This window comes from Amphiprion ocellaris, chromosome 13 (genome assembly GCF_022539595.1).
Source record: "Amphiprion ocellaris isolate individual 3 ecotype Okinawa chromosome 13, ASM2253959v1, whole genome shotgun sequence".
In the NCBI taxonomy this organism is placed as follows: Eukaryota; Metazoa; Chordata; class Actinopteri; family Pomacentridae; genus Amphiprion; species Amphiprion ocellaris.
The window spans coordinates 11,159,217-11,182,722 of record NC_072778.1 but is presented as its reverse complement, the minus strand read 5'-3'; the positions used below and the strand labels follow the sequence as shown (position 1 = coordinate 11,182,722).

At 38.2% G+C, this 23,506-nt stretch overlaps 1 protein-coding gene and 1 long non-coding RNA gene across 4 annotated transcripts; one reads left to right on the top strand and one right to left on the bottom strand.

The window, feature by feature from the left end:
• Positions 1–1,633: 1,633 nt before the first annotated feature.
• On the bottom strand, positions 1,634–16,711 carry bod1l1 (biorientation of chromosomes in cell division 1-like 1). 2 transcript variants are annotated; one of them, XR_008603670.1, is made up of 31 exons: positions 16,476–16,711; positions 15,545–15,669; positions 15,231–15,421; positions 14,499–14,990; positions 13,610–13,759; positions 13,293–13,459; positions 13,035–13,128; positions 12,157–12,283; positions 11,985–12,045; positions 10,075–11,890; positions 9,909–9,979; positions 9,607–9,727; positions 9,399–9,503; positions 9,280–9,323; positions 9,119–9,170; positions 8,994–9,043; positions 8,799–8,874; positions 8,506–8,564; positions 8,322–8,397; positions 8,026–8,072; positions 7,690–7,840; positions 6,666–6,745; positions 6,372–6,468; positions 5,865–5,917; positions 5,645–5,723; positions 5,361–5,440; positions 5,102–5,198; positions 4,415–4,556; positions 4,027–4,098; positions 3,645–3,722; positions 2,501–2,638 (listed from the first exon to the last, which is right to left on the bottom strand). XR_008603670.1 is itself a non-coding variant. In XM_023298890.3 (30 exons), the coding sequence occupies exons 1-30, from the start codon at positions 16,590–16,592 to the stop codon at positions 2,518–2,520; spliced, it is 5,013 nt and encodes a 1,670-aa protein (XP_023154658.2). In that variant the 5' UTR covers positions 16,593–16,711; the 3' UTR covers positions 1,634–2,517. The 2 variants fall into 2 exon arrangements, 1 of the variants encoding a protein (XP_023154658.2); XM_023298890.3 differs by lacking the exon at positions 3,645–3,722 and having other exon boundaries at positions 1,634–2,638.
• LOC129350313 (uncharacterized) lies at positions 15,409–22,431 on the top strand. Of its 2 annotated transcripts, none has more exons than XR_008603672.1 (2): positions 15,409–20,978; positions 21,934–22,431. It is a non-coding gene; the product is annotated as an uncharacterized LOC129350313 (long non-coding RNA). The 2 variants fall into 2 exon arrangements; XR_008603673.1 differs by having other exon boundaries at positions 21,927–22,431.
• Positions 22,432–23,506: the final 1,075 nt, after the last annotated feature.

The following is a 23,506-nucleotide window of genomic DNA, read 5'->3' as shown; positions in this document are numbered from 1 at the left end:
ATAGAGCTTCAAATAAGGACTAAGTTTTTATTTTAAGGATTGTTTAAAAATTCATTTGTATTCCTTTTTTGGTAACCAGCAGTCCAAAACCCCAAAATTTTCAAGTACTTTCACATTTTTGGTATTAAAAACATGAGTAAAAGAGAAAAAAAATCTACTTTTTCAGCTCGACTAATATAGTATGTTTTAAATTTACACTCTGAACAAATGTAGTATTTTGTTAGAATAATACAACGATAACAAGATGACGGTAATGTTCTTTGTTTGCTTGATCTATTAGTAAGTGATCAGTGGATTGTGTATAATTAAACCACCCTGATGAAGCTGAAAATGTTTAGTGAATGAAATGCGTGTCCTGAAATTAGTTGTATGATGTATTCAGATTTATATTCAAGCTCACACTGGCTCAGTTAAAAAAAACACAACAAGCTTGAAGTATGTGTTACTTTATAGATTATGTCTGATGGTTTAAAATTAGTGCGTCTTGTGGTTGAGGTCTGACACTACATGGAAGAGGACACGGACTGAAAACACCTAACAGCAGCGAAGCATTTGCTCAGAGTTATGCAGCAGCAGTTACATACATAGATTTATTTAGATTTAAATGTTCCTCTTGTGTTGCTTCTTCCTACATTTTTCTAAAATCCTAATGTGAGGTCCCCACACGGCTGAACACAGCCCTCCCTCTTATCCATAAAACCTGCCGCCTATAAATCTGTCTAATGCGCCTCAAATATTCAGTTGATATTCAGTAGAAAACCTGCTTGGCAAATTGAGAAATCATTCTGGACTACAATGCAAACGACTATAATAAAATGACGTCTCAAGTGGCTCCAATAGCATCAGTGAGTGAAAGGAGCGCTGTTCGTCTGCCAGACTCGGTGGATAAATGAAAGCTGATCCAAACCTTTAAAAGAGAGCTTTTGGGCTAATATTTTAAGGTTTGGATTGCAGCACCAGGAAATACCTGAGAGAGGTACACCTTTAAGGAATCAAATTTAGCAATCCGTAGGCATGGCTGGAAAACTTCAACCAGAGAACTCCGGCTTTCTGTAACCTCTCCGTGATGTTTGGATCCCGAAGGTTCAGGTGCAGCGATTAAAGCCTCCTAATGTGTTAATGATGGTGGAATATTTCACTCTGAGTTTGTCAGTTTTATCCCCCATTAGCAGGCAGGAATGTCCTCTCCTCTTCCCCGCTCCGAGGTGATTGGTTAATGTCTTTGGCTATTTACACATTACAGACAGCACATCCATTTAGGAAACAGAGGAGATAACGTTTGAGACATAATAAGGGTGAATTAATGCAAATCTCTATATTCTGCTGAGTGTAATCTTTCCATAAACAGAGATTTCGACATCAGAAAAGTTCAAAGGAACAGAACCAACGTGGTTCGAGTTTCCTTTAGCAGACCAGCTGAAGGTCAGCTTGTTTCTTAGAAAAAAGAACATCTGTTGAACTAATATTCAACTAACAGGCAAGAATATTCTAAACATAAAAGATGTGTATGTTTTAACCAGCCGGTATTTGGATTTTTAGTAACTAATGTCAAATAATAAAATATTAATTGGCTGTGCTTCCAGGACTGTGAAAAGGCAGCAACGAATGAATTTCAATGAAGAGATGCACAAAACATATTTCTTATAAGTATTTAGTATAAAAAACAAAAAAGAAATAAACATCTTTACATTCACATAATGAATGAAATAATGATTAACAACAATGTGAAGTGATTTGCTTGCTTGAAGCTGTGAAAAAAGGAGAAATATTCAGCATTTCTACATTCATGAAACAAATGTCTTTACACTGACTGCTAAATCTATGACATAAAAAATAACTAAATTGCCTCCATTTAGTTAGTCAGAAGTAGTAGTTAGTCTGCAGCAGGTGCTGTTGTAAATATGTCATGAAGGATATTGAGGTTATTGATAAACTTGTGTTCTGTTTTTCTTGCCTGTGAATAATACTGCTGTTAGTTTAATGGAGAAATACAAAAAAAAATCTTCCCTAACGTTCTGAGGAGGAGGAAAATGTCTGCTTTCATTCACAGAATGAATATTAAATAATAAAATTCACAATGAAGGTCAGACGCCTCACACTGATTAATGTACAAGTGTGTAGATGTGTAACAGTGACATCTGAGACACAATCTGGCCTCTGCTGAGTTCATTTCAATTCACCCTCTTTATCTCGAGGCACGACTCGGCTGCACATTAGGCCTTTGATTGGCCTGAAATACTCAGTGGGCATTACTGAATAAACGATGGAATGATGGAGTCTGATCCAAACCATATGGGCGTAGAGCAGTAGAAGGTATTCTGGGGGGATTCTTACACAGATCCTCAGGTTTACACTCAACCATCAGAGGAGAGTGTTTAATACTATCCACAGCTTTTCAGTATCTACGGTCAATGAAGCAGAAACAGCTTTACGTGCTAACTGCGTGTAGTGGCTCTTTGAATGTGGAGTGTAAAAACAACACTGCAGGAGCAAACCGTTCTACCGCTGTCAGAGATCTTAGCGTTTGGCTCTCTTGGAAGGGGGCTCCTCTGATTTCTGTCCTCCCCTCGTTCGCACCGCAGGAGGGCTGGCCTCCCGTTTACGGCCCCCCTTCACTGCTGCCTGGCTCCTCGTCCCGCTGCAGGAGGGAAACAAGGCACAAAAGTTGCTCCATTGGTCATATGCATGTTAATTCTAAAGTTACTTGTGAAAAGTGTTGCAATAAGCCGCACGTGCACAAACACTGGAGCTGAACTACATAATACCTTATATTTAAAAAAAAAAAAAAAAAAAAAAAAAAAAAAGTACCAGACACGCTTAAAACATCAAGAAAGACTTCAGGAATAGTAGACTTTAAACAAAATTACACAAACAAATGATAAACATAAACACACAAAAATAATGCGGAGGAGGACAACCTCCACATTCTTTAAAAAAAATAAAAAAATCAACAGCCAACAGGTTAGGTCTTGAAACAGTTGGGTGTTCCAGTAAGACAACGACCCCAAACACACATAAGAAATGTTTTTTTTTTTAAAGGCTAAATCAGGCTGGAGTCAATGTTTCAGGCTGGCCTCCCCAAAGCCCTAACAAAAAACAAAAACTTTAATAATCAAGAAGCTGTGGACTGTGCCAAAGAAACAAGTACATGTCAGAAGGCCAACAAATCTAGTTGAACTGCACCAATTCTGTTCAGAGAAGTATTCAAACATACAACCAGAAGCTTGTGAACAGATTCTAAAAGCTCCTAGTTGAGGTGAAAATGGTCAAAGGACATTAAACCAAATATTAGCTTTGCTGTATGCATATTTTTGACCCAGAAGATTTTGTCATATTTCCAGATGATCTATAAATAAAATATCAACAGGACCAAAATGCATGGTTGCTTTTTGTGACAAAGGTGCATGTGTTTCATTGACTCCATAATAGAAAAAGGAGTCATTGGAGACTCATAATTACCATGATATACATGATTTTTACAAGTGTATGTAAACATTTGCTCATAATTGTTTGGGCTACTGTTGAAACACCAAGTTGCCTCATGGATTTTTTAATCAACTAAAAAATAATCTAGCATGCACTACTGATTCTAATTAATTGTAATTAGTTGTTATTTGTTTTTCCTGTAAAAATGCCAAACTTACTTGTTTTTAATGTAACAAACTTTAAACTTGTTTTGAGGTTTTCTGCCTTTTTACGGATGTCCAGAGACCTTTGATTTCCTATGAAATACGCCAGACATTAGATACAGTCTACCCCTAAAATTAGGATAAATATTACATTATAAATCAAGTATACGTTGTGGTTTTAACGTAACTGCTGAATATACCTTCCTTTTAAAACAGCTGAGGCTGTGCAAAAGATTTATTTTTATTTTGAGAGCTAATAATTCAAAAACATCTTGAAATTCCAGGAAAACTTTTGGTCAAATGTTTTCTTTCACAGAGCAGCGACCCAGCAGTCCGTTTTGGTCGGATTCCCCTTTAAGCTCGCTATTTCTGCTGAAACTCAATGAGACAAACTCACCGCGTGCCAGCTGTGGTCTCCTCTTTACCGTTCTGTCGACTTGCCCGGGTGGATGGTTTACTTGGCTTATTTCTGAGGAGCAGTAAAAACAAATATGAAACAACAGTTGTTGCTGTAGTGCTCAATCCTCCCAGCTCTCATTTAATAGGATGTGACAGCGATGAAGCCTTGTGGGTGCAAACATTCAGCACCAACACAATCATTCATCACCAATAAAAAGGCTTATAAAACAAGAAATTCATAAATCGGTTATATTTTATTGCTCGGTATCGAATATGAATTACTGTTTCATCCTCTGGAGGTTTTCTGGCAGTGTGTTTCATCGTGTTTCATTGTTGTAAATCTTATTATGAACAACACTTGAACCATTAGATGATGCTTAAATTACCTTTCAGCCTCCAGGCGAGATGCCAACCGTGTCGTAGCTCTGGTTGCAGTTCCTTTTTCCTCATCTTCCTTCTCACCATCCTCTTCTTCCTCTTCATCATTCTGATCACTTTCTTTCTCGTCTGCTTTTTTGTCTTTTTTATCTATGGGGACGATAAAGGGTTTCAGGCATCACAGGTTTGAATTGTGAAGTCAAATGAAGCCGTTTTCCTAGAAAGCTCACCTGTGCAAATCTTTACACAGAAAACACACCACACTTTTGAGAGAAAATAGTTTGGACTCCCTCTCTGGCCGTTTATTAAACTGCTCAGAACTCATCTCTGTATATTTAGAGGTTCTTCGTTTTTTGAAATGAAAAAAAAATCCCTTTGCACTTTACCAGGGCTTAGATGTAACTACACTGACACTTCCTCTACAATATTCATATCTTGTTGCAGTTCGAGCACTCCAGCTCACCTAGACGGTTGAAAGCCATAAAATATATTACTTAACCAGCAAAACTTTAATCACTCACACATGTTCATCCATTACACTGAGGTGGGAAATAATCTTATATTCTACCAAGACTTTAGTGTCATACTTCCCAAACAGGTGTGTAAGTCTGAAAAGTACTGCGGTTGTACTACGTTCACATATTCACAAAGGAAACCTTTTGGTTAAATTAAAATCAAGTTTTAGGTTTTCTTGCCTGAATCCTCTGCAGCTGCTGTCTTTGATGCTCGTCCCCTCCGAGCTGGTCTCTTTGAAGTCGTCTCTTGGTCGTCTTGCTGTTGCTCTTCCTCGGCCTGGAGAGATAAAAACTTCAGTCTCTAAGACTACAAGTCATGACCAAGGGAATAATGACACAAAGATGAAGTATGTATGCAGATATTTACAACATGCAGTACATATTTGTGGGCAGAACAATTAACAGAAAAACTGATTTCTTCATTTCATTTCCAGCATACTTCATCTGGCTTTGTCTCGCTGTAGCTGTCCTCTTTCACATCCTCCTGACCCTCTGATTGGCTCACAGAGAGGAAACAGTCTGAAAACAGATAAACAGATAGACTACAATGATTTATGTAACTCCTCTCAATTCAGAAAATGATATTGTAAAGTGTTGTCTCTACGTTTGCAACTATTTAAGCAGACCTTATGTTTTTAAGATGCAATAATCTCCGTGGGAATTGCACACTAGCATGGATGATTTTTTTCATTTCAGATAAGCTGTTTCAAAGTGCTTTCTCACCGCTGTCTTTGTCTGGCTGTTGCTTGCTTTGATCCTCCTCCCCACTGTTGTCTTTCACCTCCTCCTGAGCCTGGATTTCCTGCAGGATAAAATAAATCAAAACACACAAACAGGAATTTGGATAAAGGTAGCTAAAACACAGAGAATATAGGCTGGTAAGGAACAACCGTAGACCATGACAGTAAAGAAACATTTAATCTACAAAGACAACAAATCTCACCTCCACAGATTCTTCAATTTCCTCTGACCTCTTTCTCTTCACTGCCGCTTTACCTGGAATTTAAACCGGGTTAAAATTTATCCCGTCATTTGTTTTGTATGCAGATCAGTCAGGAAGTAATTTGTGTAGTTTAACTCAAACCAAAGCAGCCAGCCTTGAATTAAGCCAACAAATTACTAATTCATCCTATTTTACAGCTTGTTAACAGTGATGACAGTGAAATAAAACTTGCTTGACTCACAACATCTTGCTATGAAATCCACAAATTAGCACTTGAGGTTTGGCTCACTTATCCTTTGAGCTGGTAATGCATGCTCCAGCAGACATGTAGCCCCACCTTTCCTTACAGTTCAAGTAAGCTTATTTTTCATTTGTAGTGCACTTGTGCACAAATACAAAGATACTGGAATTATTGATCAGTTTTCTCAGTCAGTCAAAGAAAGTGGAGATTTAAAAAAAAAAAAAAGGAAAGTGCAAACAGATGAGCCGAATTAAAAGCAAACTCACGTGTGTCAGTCGTCTCTTTGGAGCTTCCAGGATCTTCACTGACTTCTGGAACAGGATTTACCTCAATTTTCTGTGGTTCACTTTCCTCTTCAGCATTCTAAAAACAGAAAATATGGCAAGAAAACTCTAAATATATGGCCCGGCTAAATGTACTCTATGTTTATGTAGACCACAAAATATTATTCATTGTTGTCAGTTGGCAGGTTCAATCATCATGAAGTTAAAAACTTCAGACAACCAAAAAAGGGCTGCAGTTGTAGACATTGAAGATATGATACACTTTACTCAACTTACCTCTTCCTTCTCCTCTGGTTTCAGTGATGATGTGTCATCAGTGCTGTCCTCAACTTTATTCTCATCTTTCTTATGATTATCTGAAGTGTAAAACAAAATAATATTAACATAAAAAACAATAAAAGTAGGTCTTCTGTGCGTTATTCTGTACTCAGCAGCATTTGTCAACCTGGTGCTTGCACTGGTATAGTGACAAATTATTTTATTTGTACATATTTGTACCATTGTAGTATCCAGGTGGTTTGGTTGGTTGATATGCTGTCATCTGACCAAATTAGCATTGGTCTGACAAGGAGAATAGCATTTATCCATTATTTAACTATTATTTTTTCAGTGGGAGGAATAGCAACAATTATGAACTCACTCAATCTAATGTTCACTGCTACTACTCCTACTTTACACAGAATTTGCTCCAGACTAAATGACACAATGTCAAAGAAGTATTTGTTTGTGTTGCATTGTGTTCAAACTGATTACCAAAAAAAATGTGTAACCCTCAACAACCAACATGGCACATTATCTAAAAACAGTTGGCCAACTTGTCCGCATTTCATTGCTTAACATCATTGATCCAGTATCACGAGTTGATATAATTCTGTTATCAAAAACCATGTGAATATGGACAGGCTCTTATCATTTCAGTATAAAATAACCAAGTTAAAATCATTTAATGTGCTGCAAATACCAGTCCTTTGCATTTGCAGTTCTTTCAATAGGTTGGATTTCAGTGGGGGAAGATATTAAAAGTGTAGGAAGATATTTTAGACAAGAAATTTTCATTTTAACATTGCATTCTTTAGGCGAATTCAGACCTGACTTGATTTGAAAATTCATAATAACAAACTACTAGACTCAGTAACTACCAAGTACACAGCAGGCATTTGGAGACAAAACAATTACCCATTTCTACATTATAGAACTGGGCAATGTAAAAGATTTTCAAGAGTTAACGGAAATGATTGAATTCATTATGCTTTTACATATTAACAACATACATTTAGTTCATTTAAAATGGAAAACTGACCAGCTGTGTCCACTTTGGCTGCAGCTCCTGAGCGCCTTCCCCTGCGGCTCGGAGACTCCTCCGTCTTCTCCGGTTCTTTTGTTTGGTCTTTCTCTGGTTCCTCTTTGGTTCTGGATGATCGTCCCCTGCGAGGTGTTTTGACTTCCACAACCTCATGACGATAAAAAGCCAATAAGCACATCGATACCAAAATAGAAACATGCACTTGCACAACTTGTTTTTTCCCCCAAGAACTGTTACTTTCCCGCTGGGGGACGAGACTCAAAAGACAAAAACAAGAACACACATGACACCAGATTTCTGTGATAGAGGTGATATTAAAAAAGCTTAATTTACCTCAGTAGACAGCTGCTCTTTGCTTTCCTTTTCCAAATCCTCATCGCCTGATGTTAATATGAAATGAGATTGCTGGAATTATCTATCAAAACTCAAACCAAGGCAGTTATCCATAGTCTGCTGGAGGAAAACTCTTCAGTAAACACTTCAACTAAATGGTTTTTATGTTGTTTACAAACTGCATTGAAAGAATTACTGTTACCACTTTCAGAACAATCACTATGAACCCAAAAAATCCACTTCTTTGACTCTTTAAATCTTTAGATTGGGTGCATATATAATCCCAGCTACTGTACCAGATTCTTTCACTGCTGCTACTTTCTGGCTAGACAGCTTTCTTTTGCGTCTTCCTCTTCCCTCCGTTTTTTCATCCTATAAAACAATAAGCACAGACGACAGCGTACTGCATCAACACACACATTTTTTCTTTTTGGCATATTTAATTTCCTTTTCAGTTTCAATCAAACAGTTGTCAGTTACCTTTTCTGACAAGTCCGAGCCCTTCTCATCTTCCTGGCTGTCTGTGCTGGAGACGTTACCTGAGAAATTCAAACAACAATAACTTAGATTAACTGCAAAAATACCAATGTCAACATATAGTGGAATAGTAACAAAACATAACATTAAAATCAGTATTCAGTTCTAGTTTTAACTTCTTGAAGGTGCAGGAAGCTCTTTAAAACAATAAAAACAATCCTCCACACGCATGACTAAGAGAGGAAAGAGCAAAATCAATAAATGTGAATAATTAAAAACAAGGCCACTCGACTCACTGATTTGTTTGTTCAGTTTAGACTCGGGTTTACTTTCTTCCACCTTTTCCGTCTTTTCTGGAACATTAGTTTCCATCTAAACAAAATTGATACACAGATCACCAAATGATCATGTTAAGTTTGTAAGGCAGATGAGAACAAACAGTTGAAGAGCACTGACTTGTAAGTAAACATGTCTAAAGGCTGAACACTTACAGTCTGTGGATCACCATTGTCTTCCTCCACTGTTTTACTCTCAGCTTCACCTAGTGGTGAGAAAAGGCAACGTTAAAAGTAGATTCAGACTAATTTTACTGTGTGTGTGGAGTAAAAAGACTTACTGCTATCTATGTCCATCTTAGCTTGGTTCTCCTCATCTACTGTCTCTTCTGCCTATTATTCAAAATGAGATGAGTTTCAGAGATAAATACACAAAAATACACAAAAATGTAATAAACAGAACAGTTAAACTTCCTTTCAGTGTATCATGAACACAACTCACCTCAATGCTTGTCTCTGTGGCTGCATCATCCGGCTCTGTTTGGTCTTAATGACAAGACGCCGAGTTAATAAAAGAAAACTGCAGCACTCAATTCAGCAAAAATGTTTTTCAAAGCTCACCTTGATTCCCGGAGATTTCTGAAACTTTCTGAGTGGAATCAGCAACAAGATCTGTCTCTGTGCTTTTCTGGACCTCTTCCGTTTCAGACACAACAGTATCGACAGCTGAAAAAATGTGAAGCAGAAAAGTAGGCGTGGAGTTGAAGCACAAACAAAATATTAGAGCAAAAGTTGCATAGGATTTGTGAAAGGATTTAAAAGCTTCTACCATCTTCGTCAGCTGATGTTGCCACTTTCTCATCTGACTCTGTTTCGAGAACAATTTCTGCACTTTTGGCTTCTTCCTCATTTGAAGGAGTCTGACAGTTAGCTGACGTAGCATCATCCTCCTGTGATGATGGCAGAACAATTAAAACATGTCAGAAAATGCCACTCTCCAGAAATAGGTTGGTTATCCATTTGTTTTGAACACTTGTTGATACACAAGAGGCATTGGGATTGGTGAAACGGCCAAAAATGAACAAAATTCTAAATATATGTATTATTTCCTTTACCATGAAATGTATTTACCTGTGGAGCAAGTATCTCAGAAGCTTCAACCCTTGCTGTATCCATTTTTCTTTCTGAGTCATCAGACTCATCTATGAAGACATGAATATTCAGCTTTTTTAGATACGGAGAAATTCTGATAGACTTACAGAGTCACTAATAAACATTCTTCTAATTTTTCACAAACCTGCAGTGTTTGGTTTTTCATCAGAAAGTTCATCAGGTTGTTCAGATGCAGCTACTGATGGCTCTATGGCCTCAGTTTCAGCAGCTGTTTGCACTTCCATTGGAGGAAGCTGCATCTCCTCCTCAGCTGTCGTGCATTCCATCGGCCATGTATTGGGCAGATTCGCCACTGATTCTTCTCTTGTGTCTTGGCAGACTAAGCTGGAGGACACTGTACTGTCAGGATCCATGGAGAGCAGCGTCAGAGCTGCCTCCTTCATCTTCATATCAGCATCCTGAATGGCCATCTCAGGTGCTGCTTCCTCTGGGATGCTCTCAGCTGGAAGTCTGGCCTCTGCTGAAGTACAGACGTCCATTAGAGTAAGCAGGGCATCGGCGTCTGCCGGCACAGCTGGCATCTCACTGAGCCGGGACTCCGTCTCACCTTCAGGTGGCTCAGGGGTGATGTCGCTTAAGGCGTCGCAGGTGTCGTCTGAGAATGAAGTGGTGACAGTGGTGGTGACGGGTTCAGAGTCGGTGCTCACGTCTTGGAGAAGAAGTTGTTTCTTTGGTGGTTCTTCTGTCTCAAGACTCAGAGGGGAAACTGAAGACTTTGAAGATTTATCTGACTTGTCCATTTTGTCTTCTCTTGGTGCTTTCTTCTCTTCTTGACTATCATCTTTCTTTTCTGAAAATTTGTCCTTCTTCTCCAGTTTTTTCTTTGCACTCTTACTGTCTGATTTTTCATGTGAGGGTTCTTCAGAGGCTTTATGTTGTTCTTTTCCATTTCCCTCTTTTTTCTTCTCTTTTGTTGCTTCTGCTTTGCTGCTACATGCACCACCTGCACTTTTGACATCTAGACTCTGACTTTTCTTTGACAACACAGGTGTCTTTGCCTCCTCTTTTGATTTGGATTTTGCTAGGACTTTTCCTTTTTCTGTCAGCTTCATCCGTTTTGGATCTTTGTCACTTTCTGAGCCTGACTTATTCAACTTTTGGCTGTCTTGATCTGTTTTAGTCTTTTCCTTCTCACTGTCTTTACTATCTGTTTTGGACTTTGGTTTGTCTCCTGGCCTGTCCTCACTGTGACTCTTTGACCTTTTCAAGACTTCCTTGGAGTGTTTATCTTTCTTCTTGCTGCTGTCGGACCCAGGCTCCATGTCAGATCGATCCTCAGAGAAGCCTGCAGATTCTGGACGAAGCAGCTGCTTAAAATCACTTTTGACTGAGCTTTTCTCACCTCTGGACTTTTCCTTGATTTTTTCTTTGTCTTTTTCCCTATTTTTGTCCTTCTCTGCTTTGGCAGTCTCCGCAGATGCAGCTTTCACCTTCTTGGCATCTTTAGAACCTCCCTCTTCAGCAACACCTTCAGACACAGACACCTTTCCTTCTCTTGTGCTTCCTGGTGTCTTCTTTTCACTTTTGATTTTTGGCTTCTTTTCACCTTTCTCTTCAGAAGACACTTTTCCAGCAGTGCCTTCCTTCTGCTGGGATTCATCCAACTGATGTTCAGACTTTTTCTCTTGCTTTTGTTTGAGTTTGGCACGCTCATCAGACAAGCTGCGTTCTTTCTCTTTGCGTTCTTTAGAATGAAGTTCTTTGCGGGACAGACGGTCAAATTTCCCAACTGAACGTTGTTTGAGAGCCTCTTGGGATCCTTGCTCCAGCTCCAGGATAAAGGAGTGTGTCCGGTTTTTGTCAGGCAGCTTCTTTGTGTCACTGGAATCTTCTGAGACGCTGCCACTCATTCTTCTGTGTCTCTCATCAGAAGATGCAGATTCTGACAAATTTCTCATCAGTTTAGGCTGGAAGGTCTTTGGGGTGGCAGGTTTCATTTCCTGATTTCAAAATAACCAGAAAAAAACTGTGTTACAACTCAACAATATATGGGCAAACCTCAAATCTGTTATATTCCTGGAGGCTTTCACATACTGCTTTCTTGGACATGTCGCCTGTATCTCCTTTCCTCTTGCTTGAAACATCTCCCTCTTTCCTGAAAGGTGAAGGTGACACATGCTTTTACACAGTGTACAACATTATCCAAACATTTGACTGTGATCAGAAACTGCTGCATGAATTTGTGTCTTAACTTTCGATGGCACACCTTGAGTCTAGTTTCCTCTTCCTGCTGAGAGCCATTTTTTTCTCCAGAACTTTTCTTTCTTTGCGGGCCTCTTTAGCTCTTGGACCCTCCAGCCCTACAGAGTCGCCACTCTTTTGTTTTTTGTGATCTGTGTAAGACATTAGGGCTGGTCAGTGATGCAGTACACATAACTGTTTTCAGGAAAAGATGGAACAATGAAAAACACAAACACGACTAGAGAGAATAGACATTACACACTGCAACAGATTTTGTGATGTGAAATGCGCATATCATATGTACTTATTCCTCTAGTTTTTAATCAAGAAATCTTGTGGAAACTATTATGCTTGTACAGATTTTAAAGAATATTTGTGATAGTATTAAATAGATCGAGGAGAACCGGGGGCGGCATGGCTCAGTGGGTAGAGTGGCCGTCTTGTAACTGGAGGGTTGCCGGTTCGATCCTCGCCTGGAGAGCTCATGTTGAAGGTGTCCCTGAGCAAGACACCGAACCCCTAACTGCTCCTGATGGGTCGTGGTTAATGCCTTGCATGGCAACTTCCGCCATGAATGGGTGAATATGAAGTGCTTTGGGTATCGTTTCCGGTATAGTAAAGCGCTATATAAATACAGACCATTTACCAAAGACTAAATTTAAGTAATTCATGCCAAAAATCCCTACATTATATAATTATACATAAAGTTACATTAGTCTAATCATTTTTGGTGGTTGTACTCAGTCAATATATCACATAACATGCAGCAGTATGCAGCCAGCAGAGGAACATGAAGATGAACAGCCAAGGAACTAAAATAAAAATAAAAAGCAAACACTGAAACCAATTTCAAGCCACAACTATGACAGCACTTGACAGCAGAAACATGACAGAAAGAAAAACCTTCTTCAGCCTGCAATGCTTTCTGTTTGCGTTTCTCTTCCATTCGCTCTCTGTTCTGTTGTCTCTTGAGAAGCCGTTCCTCTTTGTCCTTTGCCTGTGAGAACAGTTTAGGTTATTTTAATGCACAGGATCACAGATATTGTCTGTTTTGCTCAGTATCTATGTAGCTTATAGGTTGATAATCTTTCAGTGTTGCTCCAAACTTATTTAAATCTCTGCTGATGCTGCACATAAAATACTACCAGATATACAACTCACCGCAGATCTGCGACGTTCCTCCACAGTGATCTCATCATCCGAGTCGCTATAGTAACGAGAATAGAGGAAGGGTTTGTGAACGTAGGCCTTGCGCCGAGGTTTACGCTCCTTATCTTCATCTCCCGTGTCTCCACTGATGTGCTTCTTTTCTGCTCTATCACCTTCATCTGAGGGAATAAAAACAAGTACACACAGACAAAAAACAATAAACTTCAACATCAAATGTACATATTAAAACGCTCCCAACATTTCTGTGGTAATATTATTTTAAAAACTACAAATAACTGTCAAAAACATATGCAGGAATAGAAAGAGACCATCTGGTGGAAGCTCCCCTTCCTCAGAAGAATCAGACAGCAGCTCCTCATCTTCACTTTCCTCCCCAAAGGACGACAGGTCGCTGGTGTGGACAGAGCTCACGGTGATGTCACTCAGGCCTTCCAGGTCAGAGTCCTCTAGAGAGTATTCTGCAGGGCAAAGGCATATAAGGTTTTAAATTATCATTTTCTAGCTTAAATTACATATAAAGCAAACATGAAACTTAGCACTGGGGAGATGAGAAGGAGGGTGTGGAAGGAAGCCAAATTCCCCCAAGTCTCCTGTCCAGGGGCAAGACAAAGGGTGCTGCTAGCAGCCCATTATAGTCACCCTTACAAATATAAAGTGTCATTCAAGAAAAAGCAAGACTACGGAAACAAGGAGTCAAACACCAAGAAAATTAATTATCTTAATTTCATGTACTGCACTGACAAATCTGGCATTGAGCCACCTAATCCACACCTAATCCCTGTAAAGTGACGGAAGTAGAAAACTACAATAGATATGTTAATGTTTGAGGCATTCAAATAGTGTCTGAATAATGATGGAATCTACATCCTTAATATTTCTCTCTTCTATTAATGTTATTTCTATGAATGTATATGTTTTCTTGTAGAATTGTTTCTGTTTTTCTGAAGAAAAAAAAAGCCTCTTGTACATCATCCATCATCCCACCTCCCAGGAAACCAAAGTGGCTTTACAATTATATGAGATTAAAAAATGACTTTAATAACACATTTTTAATTGCTTAATTGATCTACTAACATTTCTGTATTCTTTTTCTTTATATCCATAACTCCCTTAACTATCATTAGTAGTTTCATGAAGAATATGAATTAAGCAATGCTGCTTTAAATGTAAAAACACACACTGGATACAGCAGCTCACCTTCTTTTATCCTCTCTCTGGCTTTCTGCCTGGCCTGGCTTGTAGATTTCAGCATGTCATCATCCTGTTTCTCTTCTGAGGGTTTTCCAGTAATTCTGCTTGCAGGTTTGTCTTTCTCCTCCTCTGTCGGCTCCTGAGCTCCTGACTCTTCCTCCTCCATTTTCACCTCCTCTGTTAAGCCCTCTTTGCCCAGTTCCATCTGCTCCTGTGCGTCCTCTGTCTTGACCTCTAATGCCTGGACTTCTGCTGCCAGTTTTCCTTCCTCTGTCTCTTCTGGCAGCTTTCCGTCATGATGACTGTCACCGTCTTCATCAAGACTCATGTCCTGCTCGCTCTCTTCCAGCTGCATTGGGTCATCTGAAGCTTGGCTTTTACGTCCTTTTTCGGTTGCTGAGCTGGCTCTGACACTAGCCTCTTGGTTGAGAGACGTTATTGTGTCCAGGATGGACATGGCGTCACTGGCAGCAGCAGTAGTTGGAGTTGATAATGAAACTGTAAACATATGAACATGTAAGTGTTAACAAAGTCATGTTCATCGATTTGGAATACATGAATATTCACTGTGCTAGATGAGAAAGCAAATAAGTATTTTCCTAAAATTTCTACAAGTTTACACTGGTATAACCTCTTTATGATAAGGGAAAAGACTTTTTCACCTTCAACAGTCAAAGTCATCATGAAAAAGTCAAATAAACATGGAAGTTGCAACTGATAAAAGTGAATGTTGTGTACCTGGCTCAGGAATACTGCTATCTGGTTTAATCTCCATTGGAGGAAGAGGGGCTGGTGGCTCCTCAGAGCAGCTGCCAGGTGACAGGAATTCACGCACCACCCTCTCCACCTGCGGCCGAAAGATATGGTTGATCTTAGGATCCACCACCTGGGCCACAATCCTGTCCACTCCCTGTTCCAGCATCCCAGACCTAAAGAACACAGTTGGTTGTGAGACTGGGTAATTTACACATGCCGTTGGACGTAGAAAGAATAGGGATGAGAGCAGAGGAAAGGGATTAGAAGGTGGAGAAAAGACATTGCTTCTCACTTACTGCAGGACAAGCTGCCTGATGTTGTTCCTCAGCTGGTTTTTGTTCAAATGTGGGCTCCATGTGTGATTAGAGAGGTGATTGGAGACAAAGTTGTCCACTCGTTGTTTTAGGTTCAAGTAGGCAGGCTGAAAAAGATTTGCACCATTTCCATTACAAATATCCACACTGATAAACACAATACTATGAACGTACACTAAATGTTAAAAACAAAACCGATCAAAAAGTAAAGCGCTACATTGCTTTTAGGTCAGAATACACACAGACTATACCTTGATATTTTCAAATGAGCTAATCATTTACTACAAAACCAGGACATCTGCATGATTAAGGATGTTAGATTCAAGGCTTTTAATAAAATACTGTGGACACTGTCTTTTTTTATGCACAACTCAAGATATATACAGTTTACTGACACAGAGAATTAAAGAAACCAGACAATATAAAAGATAAGAAGCTGGAATAAGAGAATTCAGACTTTTAAAATATTTAATAATGACTCAAACCGATTAAATCGTTTGTTTAATAGTAATGGTTCAGCTGTAAATCACCTATTGATAAGTAATAGTGCAGTTACTATCAAGAACACAAAGCTCAGTTTAACACCACTTGTCCGTGTTTATTCGACCAGAGAGTTGAATTTTAGCGAAGGAAAACTAACTTGTTCACTCAAAATGGACATTTTCTAGCCACGCAGTAAAATAACTAATTAGTAGTGTAACGCTGTGTTTATATTAGGGTGTAGCTTCAGTGGCCAAAATGAAACCCCGGTGTCAAAACTTCTTCTCCAAAAATACAAATAAACTAAAGCAGCTACTTCCCAGAGCTAAAGTCTGCACATTAATTTCCCAAAATGAGTTTAATCACGCGATAACTGTGGTTAAATGTTACATATTAGCTGACGATGCGTTATAAAGATGCTTCCAGCCGTTACCTTTGTATCAACGTCTGCCAGGCAGTCCCTCCTGAACTGGTCGAAGAGACCCTGAGTCTTTAGATGGTTGACGATCATGGAGACCAGCTGAGGGTCTCCCGGTGGTAAACCGGCCATGTCCCGGTGAGGTCTGACTAGATTTAGCGATTAGAAGCGAGAAAACATCAGGTAACGTCCCACTGGGGCGCCGTAGTCTTCTGTTGTGGTCTGTGAAGTTCGAAGCAGCGCTGACCCGGAAGAAGTGTTCACTCTGGGCCGGAACCGCTTTAAAAGAGGGGGAGTCTCTTATCAAAATAAAAGCTTCCAAATCGATATTTATCAGAATCACACAACATACAAGGAATTTGGTTTCGGCTGTTGGTGTCACCCGAGGAATAAGGAAAGAGAATAATAATAACTAGAAAAAAGAAGAGATTTTTTTAAAAGTAAGTAAATAAATACAAATGCATTTTTAAAAAATAGCAGTAATAAAGAAAAATAATACATACAAATAGTTACACATCTAAATATATATATATAAACACAGTATAATCTATCTATCTGGCTATCTATCTAGCTATCTATCTATCTAATGCAAAATGGTAATTGCTAGAGTGACAATACAGTGCAAAAAGCAGAGAATACTGTTCTTAGTGCAAAAATAATGTAGCCTACGTATACATTGGTATATTGTACAGGTGTGGAGAAATGGCTCAGCCGTTTATTAGGGCTATGGCAGTGGGAAAGAGGCTGTTATTGTGTCTGGTGGTTTAAGTGTACATGGCTCTGGAGCGCCTGCCAGAGAGGAGGGGTCAATCAGTTTCAATTGTTCAGTAAAACCTTTGTGCACTTTATTCCACTTGTCTGCACTGTTTTCAACTTATTTGATGAAATTACTTAAATTTTGTGATTTTTATTATGTTTTAGCTTTTACATGTTTTTAACCTTTACTTATAGAACACTTTGAATAACAGCTGTGTGTAATAAGGTGCTATAAAAATATAATGACCTGTTAAATAAATTAACAAAAAGGCAGGAGAATAAGAAAAAAAGGATATGAAATTTTCACATATAAAATGAATAATAAGGAACAATATTATGAAAGAAAGGCAACATAAGTGAGCATAGTAAAATAATAATAATAATAAGAAGACATTTTCATGCAGTTCAGATGGCATCAGTAAGAACAAAAACATCATGCAGAAAACTTAACAAGGTTGAGATCAAGGCTACATAAAACATAACATCTGCTGGGTAATCCACATAGCACTGCCAAACAGAAGAAACAGCAGCTCATGTGTTGTGCCAAACATATGCATGGACTGCAGGAACTGAAGATGTTTAATATTAAACAAATCTTGGATCACAGAAGTGTTACAAAAATGAAGAAACTGGATACAAGAATATAATATAACTTAATTTTGATGTATTTTTTTTGGTTCCTTGTATTGGTTTTTTTATAGGATAATTGTTAGACCTGAGTCTCCAAGATTATAAGCCTGAATGCTTTATGAGTGCCTTTCTTGTTTTTTTTTGTTTTTTGTTGTTGTTTTGTTTTTTACAAAAGAGTACTTTTTTAAATTTTCTAACTTATTCATTAAATTTGTACCTGTGTTTAAAGCCTTGAAAACAATATCATACAGTTGATCACAAATGTTGGGATGTCATTTTACTGTTTGTAAAAGGGTGTTTGCAACACTGATATTATTGTGTGTTTGGTTTCCTCCCATAACATGACATATAAAACACTTTCTAATCAATAACCACCGACTGTATAAATCGGCTTTCAGTCATTCTGACCAATCACTGCTCTCCGGCTCCGTCTTCTGGCTCCAAAAATCCAGGATGTCAACCAAGAAATTTTTTTTTTGTACTGTACTTGGTCCGTGTACCTATCTGGCAATTGGATTTTCCGTTCTGAAACGGGTATTGAAAAACAAAAAACGAGTGGTTATTTGATTTTCGTTTTAAAATAGAAAAATTAAAATTGAAATACAAGGCGTTTTTCCTTTTCATGATTAAAAGTGGATATACGAAATTTTAAAAATGCGCTGATTTTCATTTTATATTTAGAATACCAAAAAAGTAAAATCAGTAAAGCGGCAGAAACGAAAAAGGTCCGTTTTTTTAATTTTCTGAGACCGGAAGTGGTCATCAGCAAGTGTGGAGCCAAACAGAGTATGGTGCATAGACTGTATATAATTTTTTCGTTAGTTTTCATGGTCAAAATGAGAGATCAGGTGGCTGATCTTAAAATAAATCAATACTGATTTTTTTTTTATAGAGTGTTAAAGTTTTGCGAAGCCAGGGGGCGGGCTTATTTGATTGACAGTCCGGTCTGGAATGATTGACAGGTCCTATGGAGGAGGCAGCAGAGACTCTGCTCTCTTCGTTTGGATTAATTCTGATATAATAACTGTTGGTTTATTTATCGGTGGAGCAGCACAGCATTTTCCACAGACAGTTTTCCTGCCCGTTGGCTTGTTTTAACCAGTTTTCTACCTTCCGCTGATTCTACCAGCAGACACTGAAAGGACTTTGATAGTTCGGTAAGTTAATGTTTATTTTCTTATCGGTGCCACTTTTAGTGCACTTTATATGCAGCTTTAGTCTCAGATATAATGTGTGTCATGCACTCCAGATGTTGGTGGAGTCTATTTCTGTGTGTGTTGACCAGAGAAGAAAGTTAGCATCCGGTAAATATTAGTTTTGATGTTAGCGATGCTAGCCGAGCTAGCTGCTCAGTCGTAGCTTCATTAAAGCTAACGTAGCGTTAAGCTAACGATGAGTGTGTTGTTTCATGTAAACAGCTGAAGTGTGTTGTGTTACTGTAATGTGAACCAGCGTCTCCATGAACAGTTTTATGAACTAAATGCACTTCTTTCAGTCAATGTTGTGTTTCTTTCAATTTGAAATATCTCGATTTAATTAATACAGCTTAGTCAGTTACATTTTATATTATTAAGAATTCTTATCAGTTTAACACTAGATGACGTATCAGTTCATTGAGTATTTCAGAGCCAGTTTTTTTCTTTTCAATTATCTGTATTTAAAGTGATATTATTAAAATATAATTGCAATGAAACAGCAGCAACATAAGAAACGACCAAATATACAAAGGAAGTGCAGCTATTTTAATATTAAAAAAAAAGATCTATCAGTTAGAATATGGTTAAAGTGCAGCTAAAGTTAAGTTAAGTTAGCGAAACTACGGATAAGCAACGTTTCCTTTTACTTCCAGAAAAATAAAAGCCTCATATTTGCTATTTATTAAAAAAAAATCACTAAAAGCAACACTTCCACCAAGTTTGTTTTAGTTTGTTTGTATTTATCGGTGGAGCAGCAGAACATTTTCCACAGACAGTTTTACTGTCCGTTGTCTTGGTTTAATCAGTTTTCAGTTCAGTAATTCAGTCCTTCAGCTGATAGGACCAACAGACAATGAAGGACTCTGACAGCTGGTTGGTAATAAATGATAATTTACTGATCGGTGCCGGTTTTAATGAACTTTATGTTCAACTTCAGAGTCAGATATAATGTGAGCAGTGAACCCCAGGAGTTGGTGGAGTTTATTTGTGTGTGCTGACCAGAGAAGAGAGTTAGCATCCAGTGAATAATAGCTTTAATGTGAATTAGCGATTCTAACCGAGCTAGCTGAGCAGTCCTGATTAGCAGTTAAATGTAGCGTCAAGCTAATGATGTTTGTGTTGTTTCCTGTCAACAGCTGAAGTGTGTTGTGTTCCTGTAATGTGGTTCATTAAGTTCATAAAACTGTGGCTGTTGACATTAATGTAACATTCAGGAAACTTAAATGTGATTAAAACAGTAACGTTAATGTTCTAGTTGTCAGTAATTAGCATTAATTTGACACTAAAACAGACTCTGATAGTTTTAAATGACATCAGTTTCATTAATTTGTTGAAAATTGTCTCATTTGTTGTTGTGATGTTGCTGCTGATGGATTAAAAGCAGATGATCCGTGATGAAGACACGTTTAGTTCTAGTATCAGAAGTACAAGAAGGAAAATGGAAGTTTAGTTCTGCTACGTCAAAGATTTCAGGAATAAAATAACTAAATGAGTCTTTGTGTCTCAAACTTTATTTTACAATAATGAAATAATGAAATAATCACAGATAATAAAAATATAAATAGCAGAGAAAACCTGAGAGAATAATTTCCTGAAAAGTCTGTGAAGGAATAGCAGCTTTTTATCCTGAAAGATCAGAATCAGCTCCAACATCTGCATCTGACAGCATCAAATCAACCAGAAAGAAAAGAAAAAAGAAAATGACTTCTTTCTGATCACATCTGTTCCGCTGCTCACAGGCTGCCGCCAGGAGCTGGGTCTTTAAAATAACTGCCGTCTCGTTACAGAGTGAAGGTAGCAGTTCCTCCTTAAGGTCAGAGATTGCAGCATCTGAGGACCTCTTCAAAAGAAGACGTAGTTGATGAAGGCGTTCTGGAGCAGGACCAGAAAGACCACAACCAAGCAGCCTTGAGATCTTAGGCAGCGTCTCCCTCAGGTGGGTGTCAGCGGTGTTCACGGTCAGGTCTGTGGTAATCCTGTCAAAAAACAAAACAGAAAAAAAATCTAGCGTATAAATCAACATGTAACCAAAGCACTCTGTGTATAACGCCATTGTATAGGATGTAGTTCAGAAAATGTCAAAGTATAGTATACTTTTCAAGAATAACATAGTATGGCCTGTAGTTCATAGTATAGCATGTCGGCAAAAAAAAAAACATAGATTATTATGTCGTTCAAAAAGCGCTAAATGATAGGATGTTGCCTAAAATTGTCATGTATGATATGTGGTTCAAAAAAATGTTATAGTGCAGTATATTGTCAAAATAGTATGTTTTTCAAGAAAACATCAGAGTATATGTCATCTAAAAAATGCCATAGAATAATATTTCATTGCACAAGTAAAAGTATAGTCATTTTTAAAACTGTTCAAATTCTTATAATATGTTGGTACAAAACAACAAAAAAAACCTAAAACAATAAAAACGTCATAGTAATATGTCAATTAAAAAAGCCTATAGTATAGCATGTCACTCTAAAAACATCATAGTATAGCCTTTGGTCCAAAAAACGTCATAGTATAGCCTTTAGTCCACAAAAGGTTGTTTTGTCCCGGCTGTCTGAAGTAGGTGAGGAGCAACAAAAAACAGTCCAAACGCTGGTTTCCAGACGGTTAGACAAGTATTTATTTGAAAGAGTAAGTTTACAACAACACAACATGTGACGGGGTTAAAAGCAAATGGGTGTTAGTGAAATAAAAATAAATAAACAGAACTAAAAGTGAACTTCATGTTGAGATTGATGGGCATTCCAACCAGGAACAAAGTAAAAGAAAATCAACAGGAAAAAAAACTCTTCCTGTTCACCTCTTCAAGCCCAGAAACACACTGCAGTAGCACCCTACACTAAAACTACCAGTGGGTTCCCTGTTTTCCTTTCTGAACAGTTCAAAGGTCCCTCTCTATCTCCCCACACATCCACCAACCACTGGAACACATCTCCAAAGTTCTGCCGGGCCAGCTCAGCTTCCCCTCAGAAGAAGTTCTGCCAGATGAAGGAGCCTTTTGAGAGGCAGCTGGCATCGTGATTAGACTGTACTTTGGTCTGTTCCAATCCAGCTTCAGCTCCAGAGACGGCAGGCGGGACGAGTCAACGGAGGCCTGGTGGACGAAGGCATGTAGCTGAGTACAATCCAGAAAACAACAGAGGAGGAGTGCAGTGGCCCAGAGCCAGAACAAACAGAGTAGCATGGTATGTCTCTTAGAAAACATCATAGTATAGCCTTTGGTATGAAAAAACGCCATCATATACATTGTAGATTGTACAAATAACAAGTCAAAGGAAAGAGACATACATTGTAGAATTGTAGTAATTGTGGGCTGACTGATTTACTGATTATCAGTATTTTATTTTTTACTGATTTACGGTAATAAATACATTTAAAAATGGCACTGCTTTGGCTCTAAACCTTTATCTACCTGTGGTCGCTCTGTCTTCTGGAGTGATTTGATTGGTTATATGTCATGAATAAAACTCCTTTAACTTAACATCTGTAAACAAAAGAAAAACGTATCAACAAAGTTTTCTGTTAGAGTTTGTGTTCTTTTAAGTTTAACTCCAAGATTTTAAATACTGTCATTTTCTGCAAATGAATATCTACTCCAAATCTCTCACTAATAATCATTATCAGCCTTAAAAACCCACAAAACACCCCTCTATACTCGACCACACTTAGTACAGTCTGGTTCCCCCTTCTATAAATCTGCTTGGAATCATCCACTTCCTGTTTGTCAAAGTGGCCTTCTACCTGGACAGGTTTTGTTGGAGCTCATGCAACAAACATTTTGGGTAACTGCACTTTTAATATGGATGGATGACACTGAATTAGAGTCTGTTTTAATGAGACTGAGTTAAGATGTGTAGCTCTGTCGTTAAATAGGAAATTATTTCTCAGAATTCACAGAGAAAAGTCTGAAATGTTTGCTAGGTTAGCATCCCACATGTTCTTTGGCTCAGCTAAAGCTAACTCTCTCCAACTTCTGGATCTCTTGAGTTGTTTGTTGTTAAAGTATCTTTCTAGAAGTGCTGAAGCTCAGAAAGTCTGAGATGTTTGTTCAAAATAAGCTCATTCTCAAGTCTTATGTGTACTGTCCTCTTTTGTTTTAACTTTCCCTAAACTTAAGAGTTAATGACAGAGCAGCACATCCAGACTCAGTGTCATTTATGTAGAGATTAAACTTCAGTGTCATTCATTGATGGTAAAGTGCACTTTTTCAAATGTTTGTTGCACATGCTCCCGACCAAAGCAGTCCAGGTGGAAGACGATGTGAAGAGAAAGCTCCAGAGGATGAATATCACACATTAACATTGGAAATAAATGTCCTTCAATGAAACATTGTCATGCAAAAGTTGGATTTCCCTTTAATGATGTTCAAATCTTTGTTGAGTGTTTTGTTGATGTTGGTTTCTAAATGTTTTCTGACACTCGGCCCCAAAGATTAAAACCTTTTATGGCTCACAAGCTGC

What these genes read in the sequence shown, in the direction of transcription:
- bod1l1 (XM_023298890.3), bottom strand. Translation starts at nt 16,592, where the DNA reads ATGGCCGGTTTACCACCGGGAGACCCTCAGCTGGTCTCCATGATCGTC. An exon ending in AAGAGCAGCTGTCTACTGAG is followed by an intron (nt 7,841 to 8,025) that starts GTAAATTAAGCT and finishes TATCGTCATGAG; the next exon opens with GTTGTGGAAGTCAAAACACC. An exon ending in AGCAGCTGCAGAGGATTCAG is followed by an intron (nt 4,557 to 5,101) that starts GCAAGAAAACCT and finishes TCGTCCCCATAG; the next exon opens with ATAAAAAAGACAAAAAAGCA.